General features: G+C 37.6%; 1 protein-coding gene across 1 annotated transcript in view; it reads right to left on the reverse strand.

The window, feature by feature from the left end:
• OTOGL (otogelin like) overlaps positions 1 to 17,736 on the reverse strand; it is a gene marked incomplete at its 3' end in the record, with an annotated part of 96,164 nt that extends 78,428 nt beyond the window's left edge. The window contains 10 exon segments of the mRNA XM_084305824.1: positions 2,028 to 2,134; positions 2,773 to 2,903; positions 5,695 to 5,900; positions 7,371 to 7,492; positions 10,679 to 10,833; positions 11,537 to 11,635; positions 13,211 to 13,271; positions 15,506 to 15,554; positions 16,644 to 16,683; positions 17,637 to 17,736. Coding sequence (XP_084161950.1) covers positions 2,028 to 2,134; positions 2,773 to 2,903; positions 5,695 to 5,900; positions 7,371 to 7,492; positions 10,679 to 10,833; positions 11,537 to 11,635; positions 13,211 to 13,271; positions 15,506 to 15,554; positions 16,644 to 16,683; positions 17,637 to 17,715 — 1,049 coding nt within the window. The 5' untranslated portion in view covers positions 17,716 to 17,736.
• Between the last annotated feature and the right edge of the window lie 5,683 nt (positions 17,737 to 23,419).

Below are 23,419 nucleotides of genomic sequence, written 5' to 3' on the forward strand. Positions count from 1 at the left end.
TAAGAAAAAAATATATGCTTATGATGAAAGGGAAACATGACGTTGTCATGAAGACGTCAAGATCTATGTCTTGGTCTCTCTCCTTCCTGTATGACATGGAAACTCTGACCTACACTGAATGGCTACATTCTAAGCCAAGTAACAAGTTAAAGTTTCTGATTTATAGTTAGTCCTTGAACTTAGGTGAGGAGAACCCTGTTGGTAACCTCCTGACCTTGTGCTGAAGTGCTTGGCACTAGAAGCATAATCAACCAGTTATTGTAGACAATTACAAGACAGTGTAACCTTGAACAAAGTCATTATCTCCACCTTAGTCTGTACAGAAGAAACCAGACAGTGCAGTTTTGTCAGGGTCAAGTAAAGAGACATTCATCAATATTTCGGTAACCTCAAATTTTATTCAGATTCAAATCACATAAGGCAAGACACCACTATTTTTTTTTACCGTGAAAGTTCAACAACTCCTGTCACTCACTGTGAACCTGATGACAAAATGAACTAGTCACAACAAGACATTTCTAGTAAAGCATGACCAGGACAGATTAGCTGAGTTTGTCTTTCAGCACAAAAGATCAAGCTTCCAAAATTAATGTTCTTGAGAATACAATAAATAGTGTTTGTATTCTGCTTTCAACATGTTATCAAATCAAACAGCACTATATTCTTCATGACAGTGATCAGAATCTCTTCCAATTCTCCTTACCTAATCCAATTAAATGGGTCTTAATAAAAAGAATACTTGGCATATACAGTGGCCCCACAAGAAACATTATAGACTTACACTAAGACACAAGAAGAGAGGTCTCTTTTATAAACAAAATAAGCCTAAATTAATGAGGTTCTCAGACACAGAAACTTTCTTCAAGGTTTTTAACATTCACACAATTCATATCAACACACACATGCAATTTGACAAAAATCAAATCCTCCTTAGCATCATGACACTGATTCAATGCCACATTTGAAAATTTCCTTTTCATTATTCTTCTTTTGCTAAAGAAGAGGCACAATAAACTCCTGAATTATGAAGTGGCAGCTCAGCTCTTCTCTTAGCAAAATCAATGTACAGATCATCAACTTCAGGAAGCACACTTTGGAGACCTGCTTACAAACCCATATTCTTCCATACTGATTTGGTAGCAAAACAGAAAGTCAAAAATTCATTGAAAATGAACTAAAAAGTTGTAATGGATGCTTCTAAATGGTTCTTACTTTTAGTCTTGTGAATTTTTCTGTACGCTCTTGATTAAATCGATGATACTCTGAGAAGGCCATCATAGTATCTGCTATTACTTCTTAGTTATAAAACCTTTTCTAAAAGGAAGTTATACATTGCTCAGTTTTCTGTTCAGTTATGCTCTGGAGAACCTGTTTAGCTTGAACAACTGATATTAACTAAATGGGAGTCTGGAGCTAAGGAAAGAATACCAAGTTGCATAAAACACAAGCGACTGAGGTAATATAACTCCCACCAAAGCCAGTGAGTGCTGAGTTTTTTTAACATCTCTTAATTTATACAAATAAAACAATTTTGAAAAAAGCCTACTAAGTTGAATGACTTAGTAGTTGAAAGGTTACTCTGCTATATTTTTATCAGAAGAATAGTACAACTGTGTCAGACAAATGGACCTACTCTTCCAGTATCATTGACATTTCCCCAGTAGATTTTCCCAATCTCCATCTATTTTTGATTCAAGACTTCCAGATATAGGTATATTGTGTGTGAGTGGTTAGCAGCTCTCTCTTCTATCATTAGTGATTTTCCACAGATTTCTTTCCCAAGCATTTGTCTAGTTTTTCCTTGAATCTATGTAAATCTTTAGCAATCAAACTATTCCTTGGCAGAGACAAAGGTTGTGCGTCCTCTGGTTCCACAGTAAATCACCCACTAAGTGAAACCCCATCTCTTTCACTTTTAACTCATTTCCTACTAACTTCACTCAGTACTGCTCAATTCTTGTCTGAATAGAGAGAGTGAGCATTCATTTCATGCATCAAAAATAAATACACAAGAACTCCATTCTTACCTGCAAAGATCATTCATACAGCTAGAAATATAAGAATATGGATCTATGCTTTCATGACAGCTGAAAAAAGGAAACTGTAGGAATATTTGGCACTTGAAGAATATGTCCTACACATTAAGGAGAAACAGGAAACAATAATTAGCAAATACTTTCTGAATGAGCATAATTGTTTTGATTTGTTGAGCTAATCCAGGATCCCTTATATTCCCATTAAAACCTGAGAATCTCACAGTCTCATTTTATTATGTCTCCTTTACTGTACTTCCTAAGATTTGTCCTCTCTGCAGTGTCTTGATTGCAAACTGCTCCTGCATAGAGCTGAGATGGCAAAGTGAAAACTAACAGAAAGAAAAAAAAAAAAAAAAAAAAAAGCATTTCATGTCATTCCAGGAATATGGTACTTCTGCAATATTTCACAATTTCTAAAATAATGAGGTGTAAGATGCCAGAACTGGTAACTGAACCCAGGAATAATGATAATGCAGCAACAAAGAGCTCTGCCAGTGGACTTGTACCACTTGGCACATCCTATCTGAACATTTGTACTCTTAAGCTAAACTTCAGAAGATCTTCAGATATTCCCTAGCAACAGTCCTGATCTGAATCTTCACAAAGCCTCAATGAATTTGAGTTGTGTTTTTTTTTTTTTTTCAGTATGGTGTATATGGCTAGATTCTTGTACTGTCACTATGCAGTGAAGATGAAAAAAAAAAAAAAAAAAAAAATCACTATATGATTAATTTACCTCAGTGGATTTTTCATCAGCTGAGCAAGGACTGGAAAAATCTGAGGCAGTAGGTACACAAGCTGCATCATCTGGGGTTTGCACAGCCCAGCTATTTGCAAATTCAGCAATGTCTTCTGTATGTTCACCTACTGCATGAAAAGAACACCCAGAAAAAAAGGTTGTCAACACAATCACAAAAGGTATCTTGGAAATTTCTGAAAGTTTTAAAATATATTCATTACTTCAGATACAGATATGTTCAGAGTAATGGGAGTGTAGAAAAAGGTTATTTTTCCTTTTTAACTACAAGTGATATTTTATACCACATTTAAATGAAACAAACAAAAAAAAATTTAATACAATTACTGACATTTTTGTAATAAAAATTCAAAGAAGGACTGCAATGAATACTTAAGAAAGAATGCATTTATTTAAAATAATTTAAAGCTTTCATCATATTTAACAAAGCTCAGTTAGCACTATTATCTCACTCCCTTTCCCCTACTGCAGAAAAGCCCTATGACAAACACAATGCTACATGCCCAGTTCTCTTCATATCATGAGCAAGGGAGAATGAATGAATGAATGAATGAATGTAATGCATAATTGGAAGTCACAGTAACAGGCAAAGACACAAAAACATACAAGAAAGTTGGCAGTAGAGGAACAGACCCCAAATTTCCATATTTTTGCAGCAAGAAATAAATATTACATTTTCTGTATGTTCTTAGATATGATAAAAAGGGTGTATGGCCTCCACTTTGAAGAGCCTTACTGTAATCAGTATCTATACTATGGGTATCTATATCAATGCATGGTTAGGAGATGGGATATTGGAAAGAAATCAGCTACGGTTTGTTTTGTATTGTTTTGTTTTCACAGGGCTGTATTTTCCAAAATTTAATCTAACTTCTTCCAGGACAAGTACAAAATTTGACACTCTAGAATGTGGAAAACCCCAAAACACAATAATCATATGTTTGTACTTGGATCTCCACAAATAAACAAAGCTATTACCCTAACCACCAATCTGATTTACTTAAGAAGCAGGGAGAGTTAAAACTTTTCTTCCTCTCTGACAAAAGAGCTCATTTTACACAGAAAACACTTTGCAAACATAAAAGGCTGTTGCTTTTTGTTTGTTTGTTTGTTTGTTTTTATCAAGAAGTAAACCTGTTGACATAATTCTGGTTCTGCAAGCACATTTTAAAATATTTTATTTTCATTTCAAAATAGCTTGAAAAATCAGTTCTAAGTCTTAAAAAAAAATTGCCACAAAATAAAATATTTGTCTGCTTTATGCTCAGATACAGTCTCATATATTAAAGCAATGCAAAGATACCATTAAAGATGATGATTAAGGAAACAAAAAAAATGAGCTGATTTTTTAAAAACATACTTTGAAATGGAGTATAACATGTCTCAGCACCTTCTTTATTTGCAGCAATGCAAATACAGGGCATTCTGACTGTAAGACTCAGGATAGGTGTACAAAATTCCCTTACACTACTGTGGGAGTAGTTTAGTTGGGGGAGATAAATCATCATCCTGGGTGATTAATGACATTTTGAAACACTTAGAAAAAAGTTGCTGCTTAGAAGCAACTTTAATTAGCAATATATTCTTGTGAAGATAGCAGAACTTCTTGCTTTGTATTTGCACAGAATCAAGGCACCATGTTATACAACTGGTTCAAGGTTTAAGTGATTCACAGCGCTCTGGATGGTACGCTGCAATAATGCTGTCATTTCTGACAATGAAAAATACTAAAGACGTGACAATAGAAAAAAAAATGTGGTTCTGTAAATAAAGAAAGCTAACAGCTGCCCTACTTCAAATCTTTTATAAAATATATTTAAAGACACTGAAATTATTACTTTTGAAGAGATTGTATGAATTCATGTGAATTGTAAATCTTCTCTGAAGTCCATTTTTATTCATTATTTTAGATCAACCCTTTCAGTTAATTATTAAAAATACTATACCCTGGTGTGCAGAAGTTCATGTATGAAACAAGGAACATACTTTTGTCATGGTTGAAGACAAAAGGAATTTATATTGGGAAGATTTTTAAAGACTATGCGAAGATATGTAGTCTGCTTCTTCCCTTAGTAAGAAAGTCAAAAACCTCCTACCCATTAACCACAATGAATAGTGCAAAACAGTGGAGGGAAAACAGTTACTGTGAGATAACCTTTGTGATTTAACGATCTGCAGGGACATGGGACTTGATTTTCTCGGTAACTAACAGTAAAAACAAGACAGTCCTATCTTTATTTCTACCAGACTAAGTAAAGGATTTCTCATATTCCCAAGCTTGCTCTTTTTTCATATTAGTCGTGAGTAGGACAAAGTCTCTATAGAATATTCCCTATATAGAACTACAAAGACTACAGAACACTTTATCAACTTGGCAAATCACCTCTTCCTCAGATACAGCATTAGGCAACTCCTAATCCTACAGGGTAGTAAGAGACTCATAGCACAACATAACAACAGAGAGATATGAGCAACTTTCTGGAAAGAGCTTTAAAGATTTACATATTTCAACTCATATTTTTATGATGGTAATGTAAACGAATGACTCAAGATTGTGTTTTTTCCAAATATTAATATTTTGGCTTTTTGCTCCTTCTCCCTCCATCTTAAACATAGAGAAAACCACAAGTATTTGTTTATTTATTTATAATTTGAAGGCACTTTCATCAGCTAAGATAAACATACCCTGAGTGCTTTGCTGAGCAAGAAAGGCTTAAGCATACATATAAATACTTTCTTGAACTGTTTTTTTCCCCCTTAACATTTTTAATGGCATTGAAGAGTAGAAATATTCTATTTTCTACTGAAATAAGGACTCTGTCTTTTTATATAATAGTTTTAAAGTGAACATTGAACCTGTTTAAACAAAGGTAAGGGTGCATTTCTAAGCTATTTACTTACTATTTTGCAGTATCAGGTCATCATATTTATTGCCATTAAAATTTCCACAGAGGCCACAAGGTTTCCCTTTATGATCTTCTGTCAGCTTAATATAAATACCAGAGTTTCCATCCCAAGCAAGAGAAAAACCAAAGGTAGTTTTCACCAGAATATAGTCAGCCAATCTCTCAACGAAAACATTTCCAACTGTCTGAGGCAACATTAATCTGCAAAAATAAACAGCCTACTTCAAAGAGCTCAGATGAGATGAAGTTAGTGATAGAAAAATACCACATAAAATATCACCTTCTAACTCACTACACTCTTTTTTCCAGTTGTATACAGTCACTTAAAGGCCTCAAGTTGCACCAGGAGAGGTTCATGTTAGAAATTAGGAGACATTTCTTCTCAGAAAGAGTAGTTAAGCATTGGAGTGGGTTGCCCAGGGAGGCAGTGGAGTCACCATCCCTGGGGGAGTTTAAGGAAAGGTTGGACATTATGCTTAGGGATGTGGTTTAGTGGGTGACATTGGTGGCAGGGGGATGGTTAGACCAGATACTCTTGGAGGTCTTTTCCAACCTTAATGATTCTATGATTCTTTGTTACATTTTTACCATGTTCTTTTCTATTTGCTTCTCTGTATTGATCATCAAAAGTGAATGCTTTTCTACTGTATACATCTATCGGTTGTACTAATTCTAAGCCTGAAAGAATCTTCTTTTCAAAGACCAGAAGAGGCATATTAAAGAGCACATGACTTCATGAGCATGCTGTGTTGCACAAGAAGTTCTGTGAAACTACTACCAGTGTTCCTGGTGTGGTGAACACCAGAAGCCCTTCTGGGCAGAAGATGGATCATCAGATTAGACGTATGCCAATAAAGAAACTTTCAGTACAGAAAATACCCTTGACCAAAAAAAAGTATATCCTCCTCCTTCAGCCATTGACCATTGGAAAATAATATTTCAGTACGATTTAGTCCTAATCTTCAAAAATTGTTGTGGTGAAGACAGATGGTACAGTAGCCATCAGTCTCAGATGTTAATAACATTGTTACATCAAAGGTAATCTAATCTAATCGCCTTCAAAGTGATACAAAAAAACAAGTCTTTGAAATTTTCTGCACTTTATCTAACAGTAAAAATAGTTGATAGCCTTGTATTCATTTATTTATTTAGAAAAAAAAAAAAAAAGTATATTTGAGGGTTTGATGTACCTCAGAAATGTGGAGGTTTTGCCCAAAAGGGCCAAAGAAGAATTAAGATCTTTGATTCAATTAGTTCAGGCTTATCTATATGAAGGTTATGTGTTGAATTCAGTATAGCTGCACACCAAGCATAAATAAAGACTACCTTGTTCAAAATGTTATCAGGATGCACCAAAGATTAACCAGATTATTGTGATGTAGACCTTGTCTATACAAAATTTATATGGTTAATCCCAATGTCAGAGCTGAGAAGTTGAACACAAGGCTCATGGGGTGCACATGCTCATTCATGTATTCACGTATTCACTTCATTCACGTATTACATGAACAGCATTACATCTTCTCACACTAGCACTCTATCAGTCCCAATATAGAATATCCAGGGATCAGTAAAAATATATAGCAAGTTATTTTCTCTGGTTGATGTCAAAAGCATCTTCACATTGTCATTCTGCAATAAAATATTTGAAACCATCATTAGAACACTTACCTTTTTCCTTCTTTTCTTACTTCATGTCCTGAAATAATTATTTCTTCTTGGTTTGAAAAGAATAAGCTGACTGACCTCTGACAAGAATATACTGAACCATAACAGTCAGGACTGTTATGAACCTTAGAGGGGAAGAATACACACACAGAATAAATGTTTGTTCTCAACAATTTCGTGCAAGTTTTCATAAAGTCATATATGATAATTTATTTTTCTGAATCACTGAACCACTGAAAGAGTTTTAGAGAGAAATATTTAAAATGTAAAAAGGTCATACTTACAAACATATGCAAAAACAGAAGTTCATGCTACCCAGTACTACTAAGAAATAGAGCAAGTGCCTAACAGCACAAAGCATCACAAGTTAGTGGCTTAAGCACTGTGTGAAATAGGTAGTTTACACAGATGAACTTCATAGACACCATAGTGTGCTGTTTTATCACTGCCAGTGTAGGAGCTTGTTACTTGCACTGAGACACCCCTACTGCTCATTTTCTAGAGGTCTAGAAAGGACTACTGTGCAATACAAAACCTCACCATAGTGCCAGCATTCTCCGAGCCAGCTGAGACTGGCACCACCTGATCCAGCATGCCCTCCTGAACCACTCAGGATTTGTTGAGATTTTGGAGTGCTCCCACAGATTACTGCAGGCATCTAACATAAACACATCTGTTAAAACCCATTTTGCATTAGTTTCTCAGCATTGTCATTGGAGAAGTGTAGGCTCTTCCAAAGTCTGCCTGTCCCCATTGTACATAGATAGGGTAGTGAGTCAGGGTGTTGCCTTGAATCTGACATCAGCTTCCCCAGTTTCAGCACAGAAAGCATCACTCAGACAGAGAGAGATCTGCAAAATAGGGTCTCACAACTATTGGCAATATGTAATTTCCATGACTGCCCACTACTAGAGGTGTTAAACAGATCCCAGATGTGTACTTCTAGAAAAGAAAAATGTGCAATTCTTATCTTAGCGTGCGTACAGATTTATGGCAATGAAGTAATCTCAAAACAAAAATAATGTTTTATCAGAACTTGGAATAGGCATGATATGCCAGCATGCATCCTTTTTATAGTTTGCAGAAAGGATGCTACCTTTGCAGTCAGGCTTCCTTTCCATTCCCAGTCATCAGCCATGGCAGAGCATGACTCCTGCCTTGTAGTAATGTCTGTATCCCCAGAGACAACAGGGCTTTTGTTGGCCAGGGTGCACTCTCAGTACATGAAAAACATTGGTTCAGGTTTACTCTGACTGATGATAAGAATGCAGGTCTCCAACTTTCTGTGTGTATGCTTTACCCAGTTAATCACTACGACACAGTTTTGTATTACTTTGACAGTAGCTTAGGTGAGTCTGAAGAACATACCTTGTCCAAGGGCCTATGCAAAGCTCCCGCTAATCTATGCTATGCTAATCTCAGAGGAGCAGGAATACCCAAACTGGTGTGATGCTCTAGACTATTATGCTTCAAAAGCATATGTGCTGGTTTTAGTAACAACTGAGGAGGCATGGGGATATGCTGTGAATCTTAGCTACCATTACCTAAATTAAAATGTAGACAGAGTTTAGACAGCTCAAGCGTGACTCCTCTGACCATGTGCATCAGCTTTCTGCGAGAAGGATTTGAGCCATGTTACCAATTTACTTGACAGTGCTGTGAAGCTAAATAGATGAGTAACTGTGAAACATTTTGCCAGCATAGTAATGGGGGCTGTAACTAGTAACTAGAGCTATCACTTTTGTAGAAAAGATTTATTGGTAAACACATACAGCACTCACACATACACTAACTAATCTTCCTAGGTTGACAGTTAATGCTGGAAGTGAAAAACAGTTACTGCTTCTCTGAGTGAAATAAACCAAGCCAGTAAAAGCATTAGGGTTTTTACATGTATAAAGAAAGTTATAATTAAAGACATAATAAATGTTACTAGTATTGACAGATGGTTTCTATGTAAGCCTGTCCTAAGACAGAAACACAATCAAGGAAAATCAAAATAGGTCTTGTGTTTTATTCTGCTCTAGAGAGGTGGATTATTAAAACCAGAAGGACCATAATGTGAGCACTTGGCAAGACTTTCAGCTCTCCACTGCCCAGCTGATTGTGACTGTATTGCTTCAGCATTACTTGTGACTTTTCTGAATAAACATTTTAAGTTTTTAACAAAGTATGGCATTTGTTCCAGCAACTGAAAGGTAATTTCTCCCTTTCCAGAGCAACTGGAATACACTGAAATAAAGATTCTAGATTTTTAATATAATCTCGGGGTTTGCTATAGCATTTTCTGAAATCTCCTAAGAGATAATAGCTGCATACAAAGAATTAAAATGAAATAATGGAAGGTAGATGAAACAGCCTATGATCTGAGTGAGTAGAAAGGGCAGATTAATCTTCTCAAGATGCTAGTATTTGGGGGGACAGGAAATCATATGTTTATAAATGAAAACTTGTTCTTGGAGCAGGAATCAGAACCTAGATTTGCCCCTGTGATCACTGTGGCCACCATGGTTGCATTACAGTTAGGACCTCTCTTGTTCCCCCTCCCCTGCCCAACCAGCAGCAAATCCCAACCATTGAAAAAAATACCATAATGAGCTTATGTTCTCTGCCCACAGTAACCTACAGCCTGGTAGTTAGGGCACGTTCCTTCAAAGAGGATATAGGTTTGAACTCTGCCTGATCTCAAAATCATTAACCATGGATACCCATAAATCTGAGGAAATTACTAAAAAGAATGCCCCCTATACATAGGTCAAGATGAAGGCTTTTGAGCTGTTAACCTTCTCTGCATGACACAGGGGTAATCCAAAATTAGAACACAAATCCACAGCAGGGACAAACTTTTTCATGGGCCAGGGGAGGTAGCTCCACATCCTTGCATGTCAATGGCTGCAAGTTGGAGATTGGTACACTTGGGTGCCCAGCTACCAGGCAGGTAACAGCTGTTTTCAATTTACTTGGCAACTCAATTTTTTCTACAATCCGACAGCTAAAGTTTATTGAAGTTTCCAAGGTCTGCCTTAAGACCCAATTTTGCTACACAGGATTTCCCAGAGAGGAGAGAACAGAGATCCTTTTTAGGAGAGAGGGAGTAAGAAACACTATTTTTAATATCCTGACTCTGCTGATTATCATTTCATCGGTGTTTTGAGTTGCTGCACACATGCTTAGACATTTTCCAGCAGCATAGTTTTGTATTTAAGTAAGTAATGCTACAGTTTGATCTATTTATTTTCTCTCTACTTACTTTACTTATGAAATACACGTATACGCAGTATGTTATTTCTAATGTATGCTCACATACTTACCCAAACAGTGTACTGGGGTTCTGGAGTACCGCAGTCTTTTGCAAAAATATAGGAGCAATTTCCCGGAAAGTAGTAGTAGATGCCATCAAATGTTTCAAAGTGATACTGTCCCCATGACTTGCAAATCCCATCTCGGTCCTTACCAGTGTTAGGAACTGGAAAGAACACACTGAGTTTACAACAAGCACGCATGGTATTCAAAAATTGACAGGTGGCAAAGGTGTCCACCGAAGTAAATGCTTAGAAGGGAAATAAGAGCTTATAAACAAAATGGACAACAAGGATGAAAGATAACCTCACTTCTTCAACTTTATTTAAAGTCAGTACTTTTTTTCTTTCTTTCTTTCTTTTTTTAATCTTTAGAATGCAGTTTTAGTCACATGCAATCATTGCAAGTTTTGGATTTGCTTTGGTAGAGGCATTTTAATTCTAAGTAGAAGCAAGAGATTAAGGTCTACTGAAGATCCAGAAAGATGATTCTTGCTAAAGGAGATTCCAGAAACCAGTGCATTGAAAGAGTTAATTATTTTATTTGCAGTAGGTCACTGCTAGAAAAATGCAGTGACTTTTTAGTTGTTCAGTTAACTATAGAAAAGCTGGCCAGCCGCTGACACACTAGACAGTGATCTGTTTCTTATGGCATCTGTGAATCACCATACACCAAATGTTAAAACGTAGGCATTTGTGACGGTGCTCTGTATATTTCCCTAACATATAATTTTAACCCCCGTGTCTTCTAGTGGATAACATCCCTACTACAAAGGAATCATAAAAGTGCTGTTAACAATATTGTTTTTAAAACTTTCCTCTTAAATCTTACTTGAACCCAAAACTTGACTCTTTTGGTCCCAGACTTACCAATTTGGCACCTGCTTCCTTGAGCCTGAAATAACTGACAATCACAGTCACCTGCCTCTGTGCAACCTGCTCCATTAAGGCACTCTGGAGAACATGAACCTGTAAGCAAGGACAGCAGCCTTTTAGCAGATACAGCATTCTGCAAACAAATTGAGACCCACATTAAATTTGTTTATTGTAAAATCATTAGCAGCTGTATTAGCTAAGAAAATTAACCAACAAAAATCTCCAGTTTTTATCATTTACTTAAATTTATCCTTTGTGTTTCTTGGTTAAAAGACAAGGTTCTCTTTTGGTCTGAGACTTGTACACTAACAAAGGAGCAAAAGGTCAACCTCCTCCCAGCAAACAAAAGGTCAAGTTCCCATGTAAAGAAACCAAATCCCAGTCCTCCTGATCTTGAAATACACAGGACACAGATTATTCTAATTGTCCAAATTCAGCACAATTTATGCATATGTTCAACTCCTCCCTCCAAGGCTTTACAGCAAAGGGTATATTCAGCTTATGAACAGTCTGGAATGCATAATTTACAAAGTCAAAAACAGATAAAAATAACCCTCCACGCATGCTAAAACTTTTAAAAGGTTATTTCTGCTTAAGAGGTGACTGGAGTCAGAGACCTAAGATTCCATGGGAATGGCTTGTTTTATGTTATAATTAGTAATTGTTTCTAAATGCAGTTTCATTAATGAGTTATGTGGTCTGCTTGGACGCTAAGACTTCACTGTCTACTAACCATTCACTGAGGTGGGTCTAAATCATAGTTCCCCAAAAGTGAAGGAGAAAGGAAATTTCAAATCTCAGGGTTTGCAGATAGTTGATTTCCTTGTTGGGGAGGAATTAAAACCCTAGATACAAACATTTACAAAGTTGCTTACAGAGATTTAAAAAACATTCCAGAAAGCAGGAAGGCAATGAAATAAATAGGCCCTTCCACACCTAATGGAAGCTACTGTAAGCTACTAGTGATGCTAAATGGGAACAAAACTAGACCTTTACAGTAAAGCTTAGTTTTGAATGCTTAGTTTTGAATTTTTCCCATTTAAGAATTGCTTTCCAAATATGCACAGATACCCTGAAAGTACAAGGCAAAAATACTGTTTATAGAACAGCATTAATGTGGAAAACTTTTTTGCTGTTACAACTATGAACTATGAATTATATATATTCATTGAGATGGAAAAACACACCTACCCAGGCATACATATTTTCCAAGGATACTGAAGTTCAGTTGCATACAAAAAACATTTCTGCAAAATAACTTGGACCTGCTGTAGGTGTTCGGACAGTGCCTGAACCCCTCTAGGAGTAACCCTGTGCTCATTGTCTGGGTACAACTGTACATACACATAACCAGATCATGCCTCTCAGACAAAATTACATCCTCTCATAAGGACAGAAAAAGTGGTAGTAAGAAAATTGTACTAGAAATAAACTTAAAAAAAAAAAAAATCAAAGGATTAGCTTAATTAGCTGTTCAGATTTGGTCATAAATCATTATTTTGAAAGTCTAATTTCAGTGGGAACCATATGCTATTTAACATGGATAAAATGAAGTAATGAGTTAGTGTGTTGTTTTTTTTTTAGGGGACAAAACCACTGGCAACATGGGAAAGTAACAGGAAGGCAGCATATTCAGGGGCATCTCCTCCTGGGACGAGCAGCACTGACCTCCCGGTGGGCTGCGCGTCAAGGCCCCGTGCAGGTGTGACCGAGGAGAGGCAGCTCGAACCTGACAGAAACACAAAAGGAAAATCAGTGTGTTTCTGCTTTATGAATGCAACACTATGAGCCCAGGGACTTGCAGCAGCGTTGAGTGAGGACTTTGAGGGTTATTTTAGCACGGGAGAGAGACTTGTGGCTGGTCCAGCACAGGGCATGGCCTCAAGTGCTGTGATTGGCAGCCCAGACTAGCAGGAAAGGCAGTGACTGCAGCACCTGGCACTGTGGGGAAGGGAAGCATGGTTTCTGGGGGACAGGGAAGGATACATCTGTGCCCTGGGGTCATTGCTGGCCTCCTCTCCATGTTTTCTGCTTCACCAAAGGCAACAAACCAGCAGGGCTCCACTGGGAGAGATTTGTGTTTACATTCGGGAGGAAGAGTGAGGGCTCAGACAAGACTCTTGCCTTTTTTGCTTCCGTCAAATACCAAATGTTTCTCCCCTAACTCATGCCCTGTGCCACTCCCCAGTCATCTAACTGTGGCCACTTCAACTGTGATGGATTTCACATCCCCCTTGAGATCCTTCAGAACTCATTTAAGCTGGTCTCAAACAAAAAAAGGGGGGGGGGGGGGGGGGGGGGGGTGAGAGAGAAGAGATCTGCCTGATCTGCATCCTGTCTTGTATAGGAACAGGGGGACTTGGGACTGTAAGGAAGTCCTGGATCTGACCCAACACTCTGCTATTGCAGTTTGTCGCGTCACATCATCTCTTCCAAGAACTAATCAAGTTCCACGTGACAAGCACTCTGGGGTTTTTGCCCCGACAAGTACGGTTGGGAAGTTTACCAGGATGAAGTGCTGGGCAGTTAAATATTTCCCCTGTACATTTATTCGTGGTCATTTAAAATCTTTTTGTTTTACAAAGCTTAGCCCTTTTTCTTAAATAGCTCTTCATCCCTGCTTTGTTTTGTTGCTTTGTTTTTTAAAAATTCCCTCTCTGATGTATTACAAGAAAGCAGTTACCCTTCCATGCTCCCCACACGTCTAACACCAGCCTTCAGCAGTACAACAGAGCAAAGCAACTTGTTTAAGTCTTCATTTGCAAGATACTCTTTCTTCACTCCTTCTGCTAGTACTTCTCCATGTCTGGAGCTTAAACTAATGGATCTCGGCATAAACACAACTGTACAGTAAATGGTTCAGGTGAAGTCCCACCAATGCCTCATGCAGTGACATAAATACTTCCCTCCTCCAACTGGAAATACTTTGATGCACCCAAGTAGCACAATTTGTCTAAAATCAATCTGAAATGGACTTCACCAGCTCACCAGAAAGCTGTTCCAGGGTCCATCATTAGCCAGAGATGTTCCCCACCACCCCTGCACAAAAACACCCCTCTTCATATTCTCTCTTGGTTACCCTGAGCCAGGCCTCTCAGCAAAGAAGCTTTTTGCTTTTGTGCTGTTTTGGGGAGATAGAGCTTATTTGCTCTCCTATTGAGCACACCTCTGGACCACCATCAGTTCCCAGAGCCCATTTCCCTCAGAAGGTGTCTTCCTAGTGAGGAGAAGAGGTATGACTCACCTCAGTGTTATATTTCATACTGGCTACCTTCTAACTTGGTGAGGAGACACAAAATTCTCCAAGGGACATAGAGAAAATGATTTGTGGTTCTGTTGCAGCCTGCCTGCAAGACCCTGAAAAGAGTCTTTGGGCTCCATGCCTGCCCCTGTAGAAGAGGGCTATAACAGCTGCTTGGGCTCTGTAGCCTAAGATGTCTACCCACAGGGGAATGAGTTTCCCCTTATACTACTAAATTTTACTCAAACATCACCTTTGTGCAGCATAAGGCAGCAGTACAGAGCGTGGAGTGAGGAGGGACAGACCTTAGGCTGCAGTGGTAGGACCCGGGCCTGGGCTGGAACTGCCACCATCACCACACCACATGCAGGCTCCTTGTCTACAGCCATCATTGTGCTTTGCATCAAACACCAACAGCTTTCTAGGGCTTTCTGTTTGCCTTCACAAAAGGCAGAAGAACCACGGTGTTATTTCCCATGGTATGCGTCAGTCGGTCTATCAGGGTGGGTGATTCAGAGAGCGTTTCACCAAGAACAAATGAATGTGTGAGGCCACGGGTCTTGGCTGGAGGTGAGCAGGTAGGGAACAGCAGCTCCTCCTCACTGTCCTCCTGTTACCACAGCCTTGCTCCTTACAAAGGCCCCATTGTAACATCAGCAAAGCCCCAGAGCAGAAAAGGGGGAGGCTTTCCCCACCATCCCCCTTTCAGAGGTATAACCTACCTCTGCTGTTAAGAGATCTCTTTTCTGTCGAGTTGCATTAAACTCATTTCTGGAAGAAAACAAAAAGGAACCTGTTTAATCAAAGGTCCCTGGAACAGCCTGAATAAGCAGCTCCCAAGAGAGAAGTGTTTCTCTCTGATTACCATCACTTTATCAAAGAGGTCTTTCTTGGCTTAACATTTAAAATGGTGATTTTTTTTCATGGTCTCATTTTACAGAATTCAATAGTGCTCCAATCTCTGCTCTCAAACATGGGATGCTTTATTAGGGAGGTACATAGGTCTTATGAGGGAGAGGTAAGCAGGCAAAATAAGCTTTTATGACAGGATACAAAATTGCAAAGCAGTTTCATAGATACCTGGCAGTGTGTGTGGCAGCAAGTTCCCCCAAGTATGATTTGAATATATTGTGATAGGGCTTTAAATAGCAAAAGATGGCTTGCCAGCTATAGCTGACTTAAATTTGCAATTAAGTTTAGAAACAAGGGCAACAGGCTATAAAACATACTTAGTTTTATCAACAGTCCAAGATGGCATATCATTTGATATGCATGTGTGCTCACTAGATACAGAGGTCACTAGACATCCAAAGCTATGTCCAACTGGACACTTCTACTAAAATCGATGGCATAGTTCCCATTTAATTCAATGGGATCAGGAACATTCCCTAGTTTGGGTTTTGTTTGGATTTCAGCTTCTACATGAAAACTTGTATTGAAAATGTTTATTTTATGGCTGTATAGCACTTAGTTTTCTGTGCTTCAAATAGCAGCTAGGATTTTATCATGCAATTAAAATTGTAGAAGGATACTCATTTAATGTATTTTTCCAGACATAAAATAATGATCTCATCCTGGTTTCATTCCATTATTCCACTAAGCTTTCTTGAGACCATAGAAGTATCATTTTTCATAAGTGCCTTCATTTTTCAAATAGAGGATCCATGCCTGTTGTGTAAATTCTTTGAAAAGAGATGTAAACATTCTGAAAGTGTGTTTTACATCCAATGCACATGTACTTGACATCTTACATGTCAAATTCAAGGCTATATTTTACTTTCTAACTTATGCTATATCAGATAAGTCTTATATGTTTTTGTTTTATTTGTAGAACTTGACAAATATGGAATAAAAACTTACCTTGAAGTTCTTCTCAAAAGAGAAAGCTTGCAATAAGATCCTGTAGATTAAAAAGTCATTAAGTTAAATGTTTTTCTACAAACTCACTCTGCATTTGGCAAACAACACTACTGAAATTTATTCTTTAAAAAATAGCTAATGATCCTGAGTTTTCCAGAGCACTTTTACATGAACTTTTTTCTCTTCCTAAGGGACCTAGCAACAGACGCTTTCCTTCCTGATAGCTTGATTCTTTCAAGGGCTTATCAACCCCAGTTTTCCATGGTCTCAACTCTGGTAAATACTACCACCAAAAAGAGAGAAGAGTTCTTAGTTGTTCAGAGGCTCAGACTAAATCTGATAAAATTACGGAAGGTAATTATAAGTACAAGGGATACTCAGAGCTATCCAGAATCAAGCTCCTTCAGCAGTTAGGTGTAATCATTTTCTGAATATTACTTGCAAAATTCAATTGTAATCAGGTTACACTCTTTCTCAGATTATCTTAGAAATCTTCATAATGGCTGCAAAGAAACTATCTGCAAGACCCATCTGAAGTGAATATACCAGTTAAAAATAGGATTGCTTCTATAACCAGAAGAGCAATTATTTATTCTAGCATTCCAAAAATGCTTAAACAAAGTGCAAGTGCAGTCTGATGAAATAAAGTCATACCTCGTTGAAATTCATTACCTGCTTACTCATCTGACAGTAGTGGCAAGAAATAAAAGAAACTTAAACATAGTTCCTTTATAATTATTTTGTAACAAAATTCAGACATAGAAAATGTGTCTTTTTAAAAAATAAGAGCTATATTTTAGCTTCAACACCTGTCAGAGAGAAAGGAGATATGTAAAATGGGTTATTTAACCTATGTTATTCTTTCATGAATTCCAAGAAGGGTTAAAAATATTGTTTGATAATGATAGAAAAAGAAGGAGCTGTATTAATAAAATATTTAGAGAACTCATTTTAAAAGTTAGTATTTCTTCAGAAATGGAATAAAGTTCTTACCTTGCAAAGAGGACAGCAGTGAATAAAGCAAAAATATACTCCACGGTATCATTAAATTCAGCTTTCCCACAATGTTCATTTCAGTATAATTTGGTAATAGGAAATTTATCCAAATTGATGGCTTTGATTATGATGGCATCTTATAACTACGTATTCCTACAGTGTGTTTAAATCCTTTCAAAGATAAACAGTTGGATGCATTATTTGAAATAATACAACACAAAAAGGAAAAAAGAAGACATCAAGCTTGGTAGATACATACAGCTTCAGGAGCTTTGCAAATGTTGCATACAACTTTCCGGCTGCATGTCTCTCATTAGTAATGCATGGTAACTCCTCAGCAGAGTCTGTATTAGTTACACTTTCGCTAGACCTGCAAGTATTACTCCTCTGTTGAGCTCAATCGGCCCTTTATAACACAGAAGACAGTGACAGAAAGAAATTTTGCCATGTCATGATGGTTTGAGAGATCCTTCAGTTGTCATTACACCTTTGTGTGCTTTACAGGTTGCGTTGATCTCTGCCCTTTGCTTCTTATAGTGAAAAAATTTAGCAAGAACCTCCAGTTATGTTAATGCATAAAATATAACCAGATTATTTCAGAGATTAACATATGAATGTTCCTCATCTGTTCCAAAAGGAGAAACACAAAATTCCATCAAACAACACATTTGGATTCTTAAGAATATCTGAGATACATTCTTGTATATAGTTTGCTCCTGTCACAAAATAAAAATTCCCAGAAGATAATTGTACTTCACTTTCATTAAAAAACTTGTTTGGAAATTTTCATACTACCAAAAAGGAGAAAGAAGTCAACGGAGCCAAGGGGCTTTGTTTCTAATTTTCATTAAAATGGAAAAGTGTAAATTAACCAAAATTTAACATGAACATATATTAAAATGGAAAAACCTTACCCACTTTACTCTAAACATTAATAGAATCATTAAAAAGTGCAGTTTTAATGACACATATAACGGTAATTGAAATTACTGCAATTCACTTTCATTTGCAAAGCCTATCTTTTGCCTTATACTTCATTCCTCCTAGCACTTTGTAGGATGCTGGGAGCATTCTGCACAAGGTGGTTGTGGAACAAAATAAAATTCAGAAGTTTTGTGTCTCTCTCAGGTACAAATTTCTCCCATCAGCTCTTTTAGCCCTTTCTCTTCCCCTCTCCCCTGATGGACTGGAAGAGAGGGCAAAGGAAAACACACAACCTTTTCAACCATAGTCAAAGACAAGTCCACACAGCAGTACCCATGCAGGTTTAGGATCACTGGTGGCCTAAGGACAATTATTGCAAACTGATATAATTTATTACAGTACACTATAGTTCCACTATTTCTTAAGTTTTATTACTGACTGTATTTAAGTGACTCTGGATGCAGTTTTCTACAAATACATACATGCACAAAATATTTACCAAACAGCCATTGAAATGGGTTATCTGTCCATCTTGTGTTTCATTATTCTGTAAATCCTAAAGGAAACTTAATTACACAATTCACATTTCAAGGAGATTTTTGCCTTGTTTTTACTTTTGACTAATTCCAGGCTGCTCCCACTCACTGAATATGCAGCCAGTCTGCATTTTCCAGCTTATTTTAATCTGCTCCACAAGATCCCAAACCACTCCAGTCTGCAGACTGAAGTAAAAGGATTGAGCTCCTTATCCAAATTAACACACTAATGTAGTCATAGTCACAGATTGCAAACATTTAATGGGGGCACCTACCCTGTAGGAGGTGGCAAGGGCTAATCAACATTTCATGCTCTCATAAATCTCCTGTTAGAGGATGATGCCTTGAGGTTGCTGTCAAGCTGAGATGAACCCAATACAGCATTAGAGTTTCCAATTTCCATTACCAGTCTCTGAGTTATTTTCCTCTGAAGCTATGTCTGATGTAGAAAACATTTCAAACTCTTGTAAGAAATCTGATCTGGGATTCTTCCACTCCTCAAGATGATATTTCACACCGTGTTTCATATGTGGCATCAAAAATAATAAAACTTTCCATTAATATAAATTAACTCTTTTAATTTAACAGAAGCCATTATAATGATTGTTTGTTTGTTTGATTTCAATTTTTCTATAGTAAAGTTGAGGTAATATACAGTGTTAGTATTTCGTTGTTGTTTGACTTCTAATGTCTTAAAAGTAGAACAAGCCTCTGCAGCTGTAAAGGGTCTTTTTAAGAGTTAGAGCAATAGGTTTCATTAGGTCTGGATATCTCTGCTCAAGGCAGGGTAGGAAATAGCACAGTCCCAAGCACATGAAGGACATTAGCTAATAAGGAAAAAGAATTATTCATCCAAGTATACTGAACTGTAGCTCATAGAACTATATTAAGAGAGAAAAAAAAAAAAGAAAAAGAAAAAGAAAAAAAAAAAAAGAATCAAATTATATTCAAGCAATGACAAATTATCTACACAAGTAGTGGAATACTCACAGATTGGGACTTCTGGACAATGTGATCAGAAACAATACCTTAGAAAATAATCACTTTGGTGAGAAAAAGTACACAGTACAGAACACACGTTGGCCTACACTTAAAAAAATCTGGTGTCATTTTTCAAGTTATAGATTTTTCTTTCAAAATTAAGTCAGAAGTTTTCAACACTAATATTTGCTTATTACCATCAAAATAAATTTGCTCAAGATTTTCCAACATAACATTTGAGATGACTTAATTTTATATACAGCTTATGCATTTTATCATGATTATAAATAACGGCTGAAGAAATAACAGCCTTCAGTTATCTTGGGTTCAAGCTTGCCCTGTTTTGGATTTGGATCCATTATCATCAGTAACAAAACATGGTACTTTTTAGAGCTCACACTCCAGCCTTAATTGAAGTGATAATTGAGCATGGTGTGCAGTTTGGGGCACCAAAGTACAAAAAGGATGTAAAATTATTAGAGAGCATCCAGAGAAGGGCTACAAAGATGGTGAAGGGCCTAGAGGGGAAGATGTATGAGAAGACTGAGGTCACTGGGCCTGTTCTGCCTGGAAAAGAGGAGGCTGAGAGGAGGCCTCATCGCAGCCTACAGATTCTTCACGAAAGGGAGTGAAGGGGCAGGCGCCGATCTATTCTCTTTAGTCACCAGTGATAGGACCCACGGGAATACTGTCAAGCTGTGACAGGGGAGGTTTAGGCTAGACATCAGGAAGAGGTTCTTCACTGAGAGGGTTGTCACACACTGGAACAGGCTTCCCAGGGAAGCAGTCACTGCACCAAGCCTGTCAGAGTTTAAGAAGCGTTTGGACTGTGCACTTAGACACATGGTTTGAATTTTTGGGTAGACCTGTGTGGTGCCAGGAATTGGACTCGATGATCCTTATGGGTCCCTTCCAACTCGTGATATTCTATGATTCAATGGTATTTTCAATGAATAATTAAAGTGGGGACACATTCCAATGTGTGTGCCTGATCTTCCTAAGAATTTATATCAGCGAAGCTCATGAAAGAGCTGGGTGATACGGTTAGGGGCATTTCTTCTGTTCCAAGAACTACCTCCACAGCTGCTCAAAACCTCACTAGGGGCTTGAAATCAAATTGTTTTTATTTCTTTGTGGAAGGGTGTCCTTGGCCAGAGCAAATGCTTAATCATCAGAGCTTGACTGACATCAGAAAAAGGGAGGGAAAGGGGGAAAGAAGAAAAGGGAAAAGGGGAAGGAAGATTTTTATGAAAATGTTTTCTCCTTACATATTCCCACAGTTTAAAACTTCATGTTAATTACCCTTCTGCAATGAAGTTAAGCCCTCTAGTGGTTAATCGGCCAACAACCATTTAGAATAAAGATCTCCAGCCTTCCACCACCCAGGCAGACACTAGTCCAATTCCGCAAACATTTCTCATGTAAAAAACAAGTTTGTGGGAATGACATCACCCTCCAGGATTAATAGGGCATTTTCATAGGATCAGAGTTCAGTTCAGAAAGCATTTTTATTATGTTAAGAGCTTTTTGTCTGAAGAAATAACACACAGATATCATCTCTGGATATATTAGTAGCAATGCAAGTTTTATTTTCAGCCTTTCCATAAAAGAACAACAAAACAAAACCCCCCAGTTGCTACAAGCTGCTCTGTGGGCAGAAAACTGATAAATCAGGTTTCCCCATAACTGTGAAAACACCTCTAAGGTTACTGGCACTGGGTATTCCGTTTCCCCTGCCCCTGAGTTTCACATCCCGGGAACTCTGTATCCCCCCCCTTTTCCCCTGCATCTGACTGGTCTAAGAGCTCAGCAAGAATCAGTTTTGGACAAGTCACAGCATAAGGTACGTATGTGCCAACTGGCAGGCTAGTACACATTTCCTAAGCCCTGAGTGAGCCATTGCTTGTCAGTCACCACACGAGCCTAACAACTAAAAGGCTTATTTTTCCTCAGCTGAAACTAATTAACATCTATCAAGATGCCAGTTTTCACAAAACTCACGGGAATTCAGTAATCAAATTTGAAGTTATCCCTACATAGCATCTTTTCCTTAGAAAGCCAGGCTGCAAGTCAGAACACTGGAGCTCTCAGCAGTCCAAGAGCCAGAGTACTTTGTGAGCAACTCTTACAAGGTACAGACTCTGAGCAACTTGCTGGACAAGAAATGGGTCACACTGAGGATGCAGAAGGAAGGGACTGAGGAAAGCAAACTATTCATCTTGCCAAAGAGACAGCAAGTGTCTGGGATTTAATATATCATTCACTTAGCATAAGACAAAAAATCCTGGTATTTCAATTGGCAATAGAATAGGCAACAGTCCCCTCCAATGAAAGTGTGAAAGGTTTGAATAAGTTTTCTACTTCTATTCAGGTCATGAATTGAAGGATTTTGTGGCAGACACTTGACAGCTAAAATGAGAGATGGATGGAGAATTCTTTTTCAGAAAGAATTTGTTCAAGTTACATGTTTAACTCCTGAGTAACTACACTTCAGTGAGAGTACTTTAAATAAAAGCTTTATCCATAAAAGGCAAAAAGATAACAAGTGCCAATGATTATATATATATAAAAAAAAAAAAAATCTATGAATAATCGCTTTCCTAAACTAGAGCAAAAGGACAATATCGTGCTATATCTCCAGTTCCCCAACTCAACTCAAGGAAGTCAGTTTAACTTTGTATAGACTTACACTGAAATAAAAAAGTTAAGTGAGAGAAGAAATACCACATTTCATAGAAATCCGGACAAAAATCTGGAGTATCAAGATGCTCATATAACAATTTCAGTATTGTCATACAAGCATACAGCAGACAAAAAAAATATCCAGATAGAAGAGAGCAGTAGGGCAGAAGCTAGGCTATTGGTTGATTTGTCCTCAATGTTTCTTCCAGTTCCTCTCCAGATTGGTTTCCAAACAGCAAACAACAGCATAGGGCTGTTTTCATGCCTGTGGGGTCAGCTCATTTCCAAGGTCTCATTCAATCACTTACAACTCTTCCAAGGGACAGAATTAGCCTTTCCAACAGCCTTGACACATCCCAAGTTTTACTCAGAACTTAACTCTTCCTCTTCCTAATCAGACCACATCCAAAATGAAAATCCTCAAAGCTTCAAGAGATGAGAAACTGGAACTTCTCCAACATTTTATGTTTCATAAACACACAAACTAGTTATGCTCTTCCAAACTACTGTCAGATTTTCAGCTCTGAATTTTTCACATGTATTTCCCTAAGGACTTCAATCACCTCACCTAGCTCATGACATGAGCAGTCTGGCTACCAAATGGATTTTATTATCATTAGATACAGTTCTCCATGTCTATATCCACCTGTGTTTGTA

The sequence above is a fragment of the Netta rufina genome (assembly GCF_964035555.1).
Source record: "Netta rufina genome assembly, chromosome: 1".
NCBI classification, from domain to species: domain Eukaryota; kingdom Metazoa; phylum Chordata; class Aves; order Anseriformes; family Anatidae; genus Netta; species Netta rufina.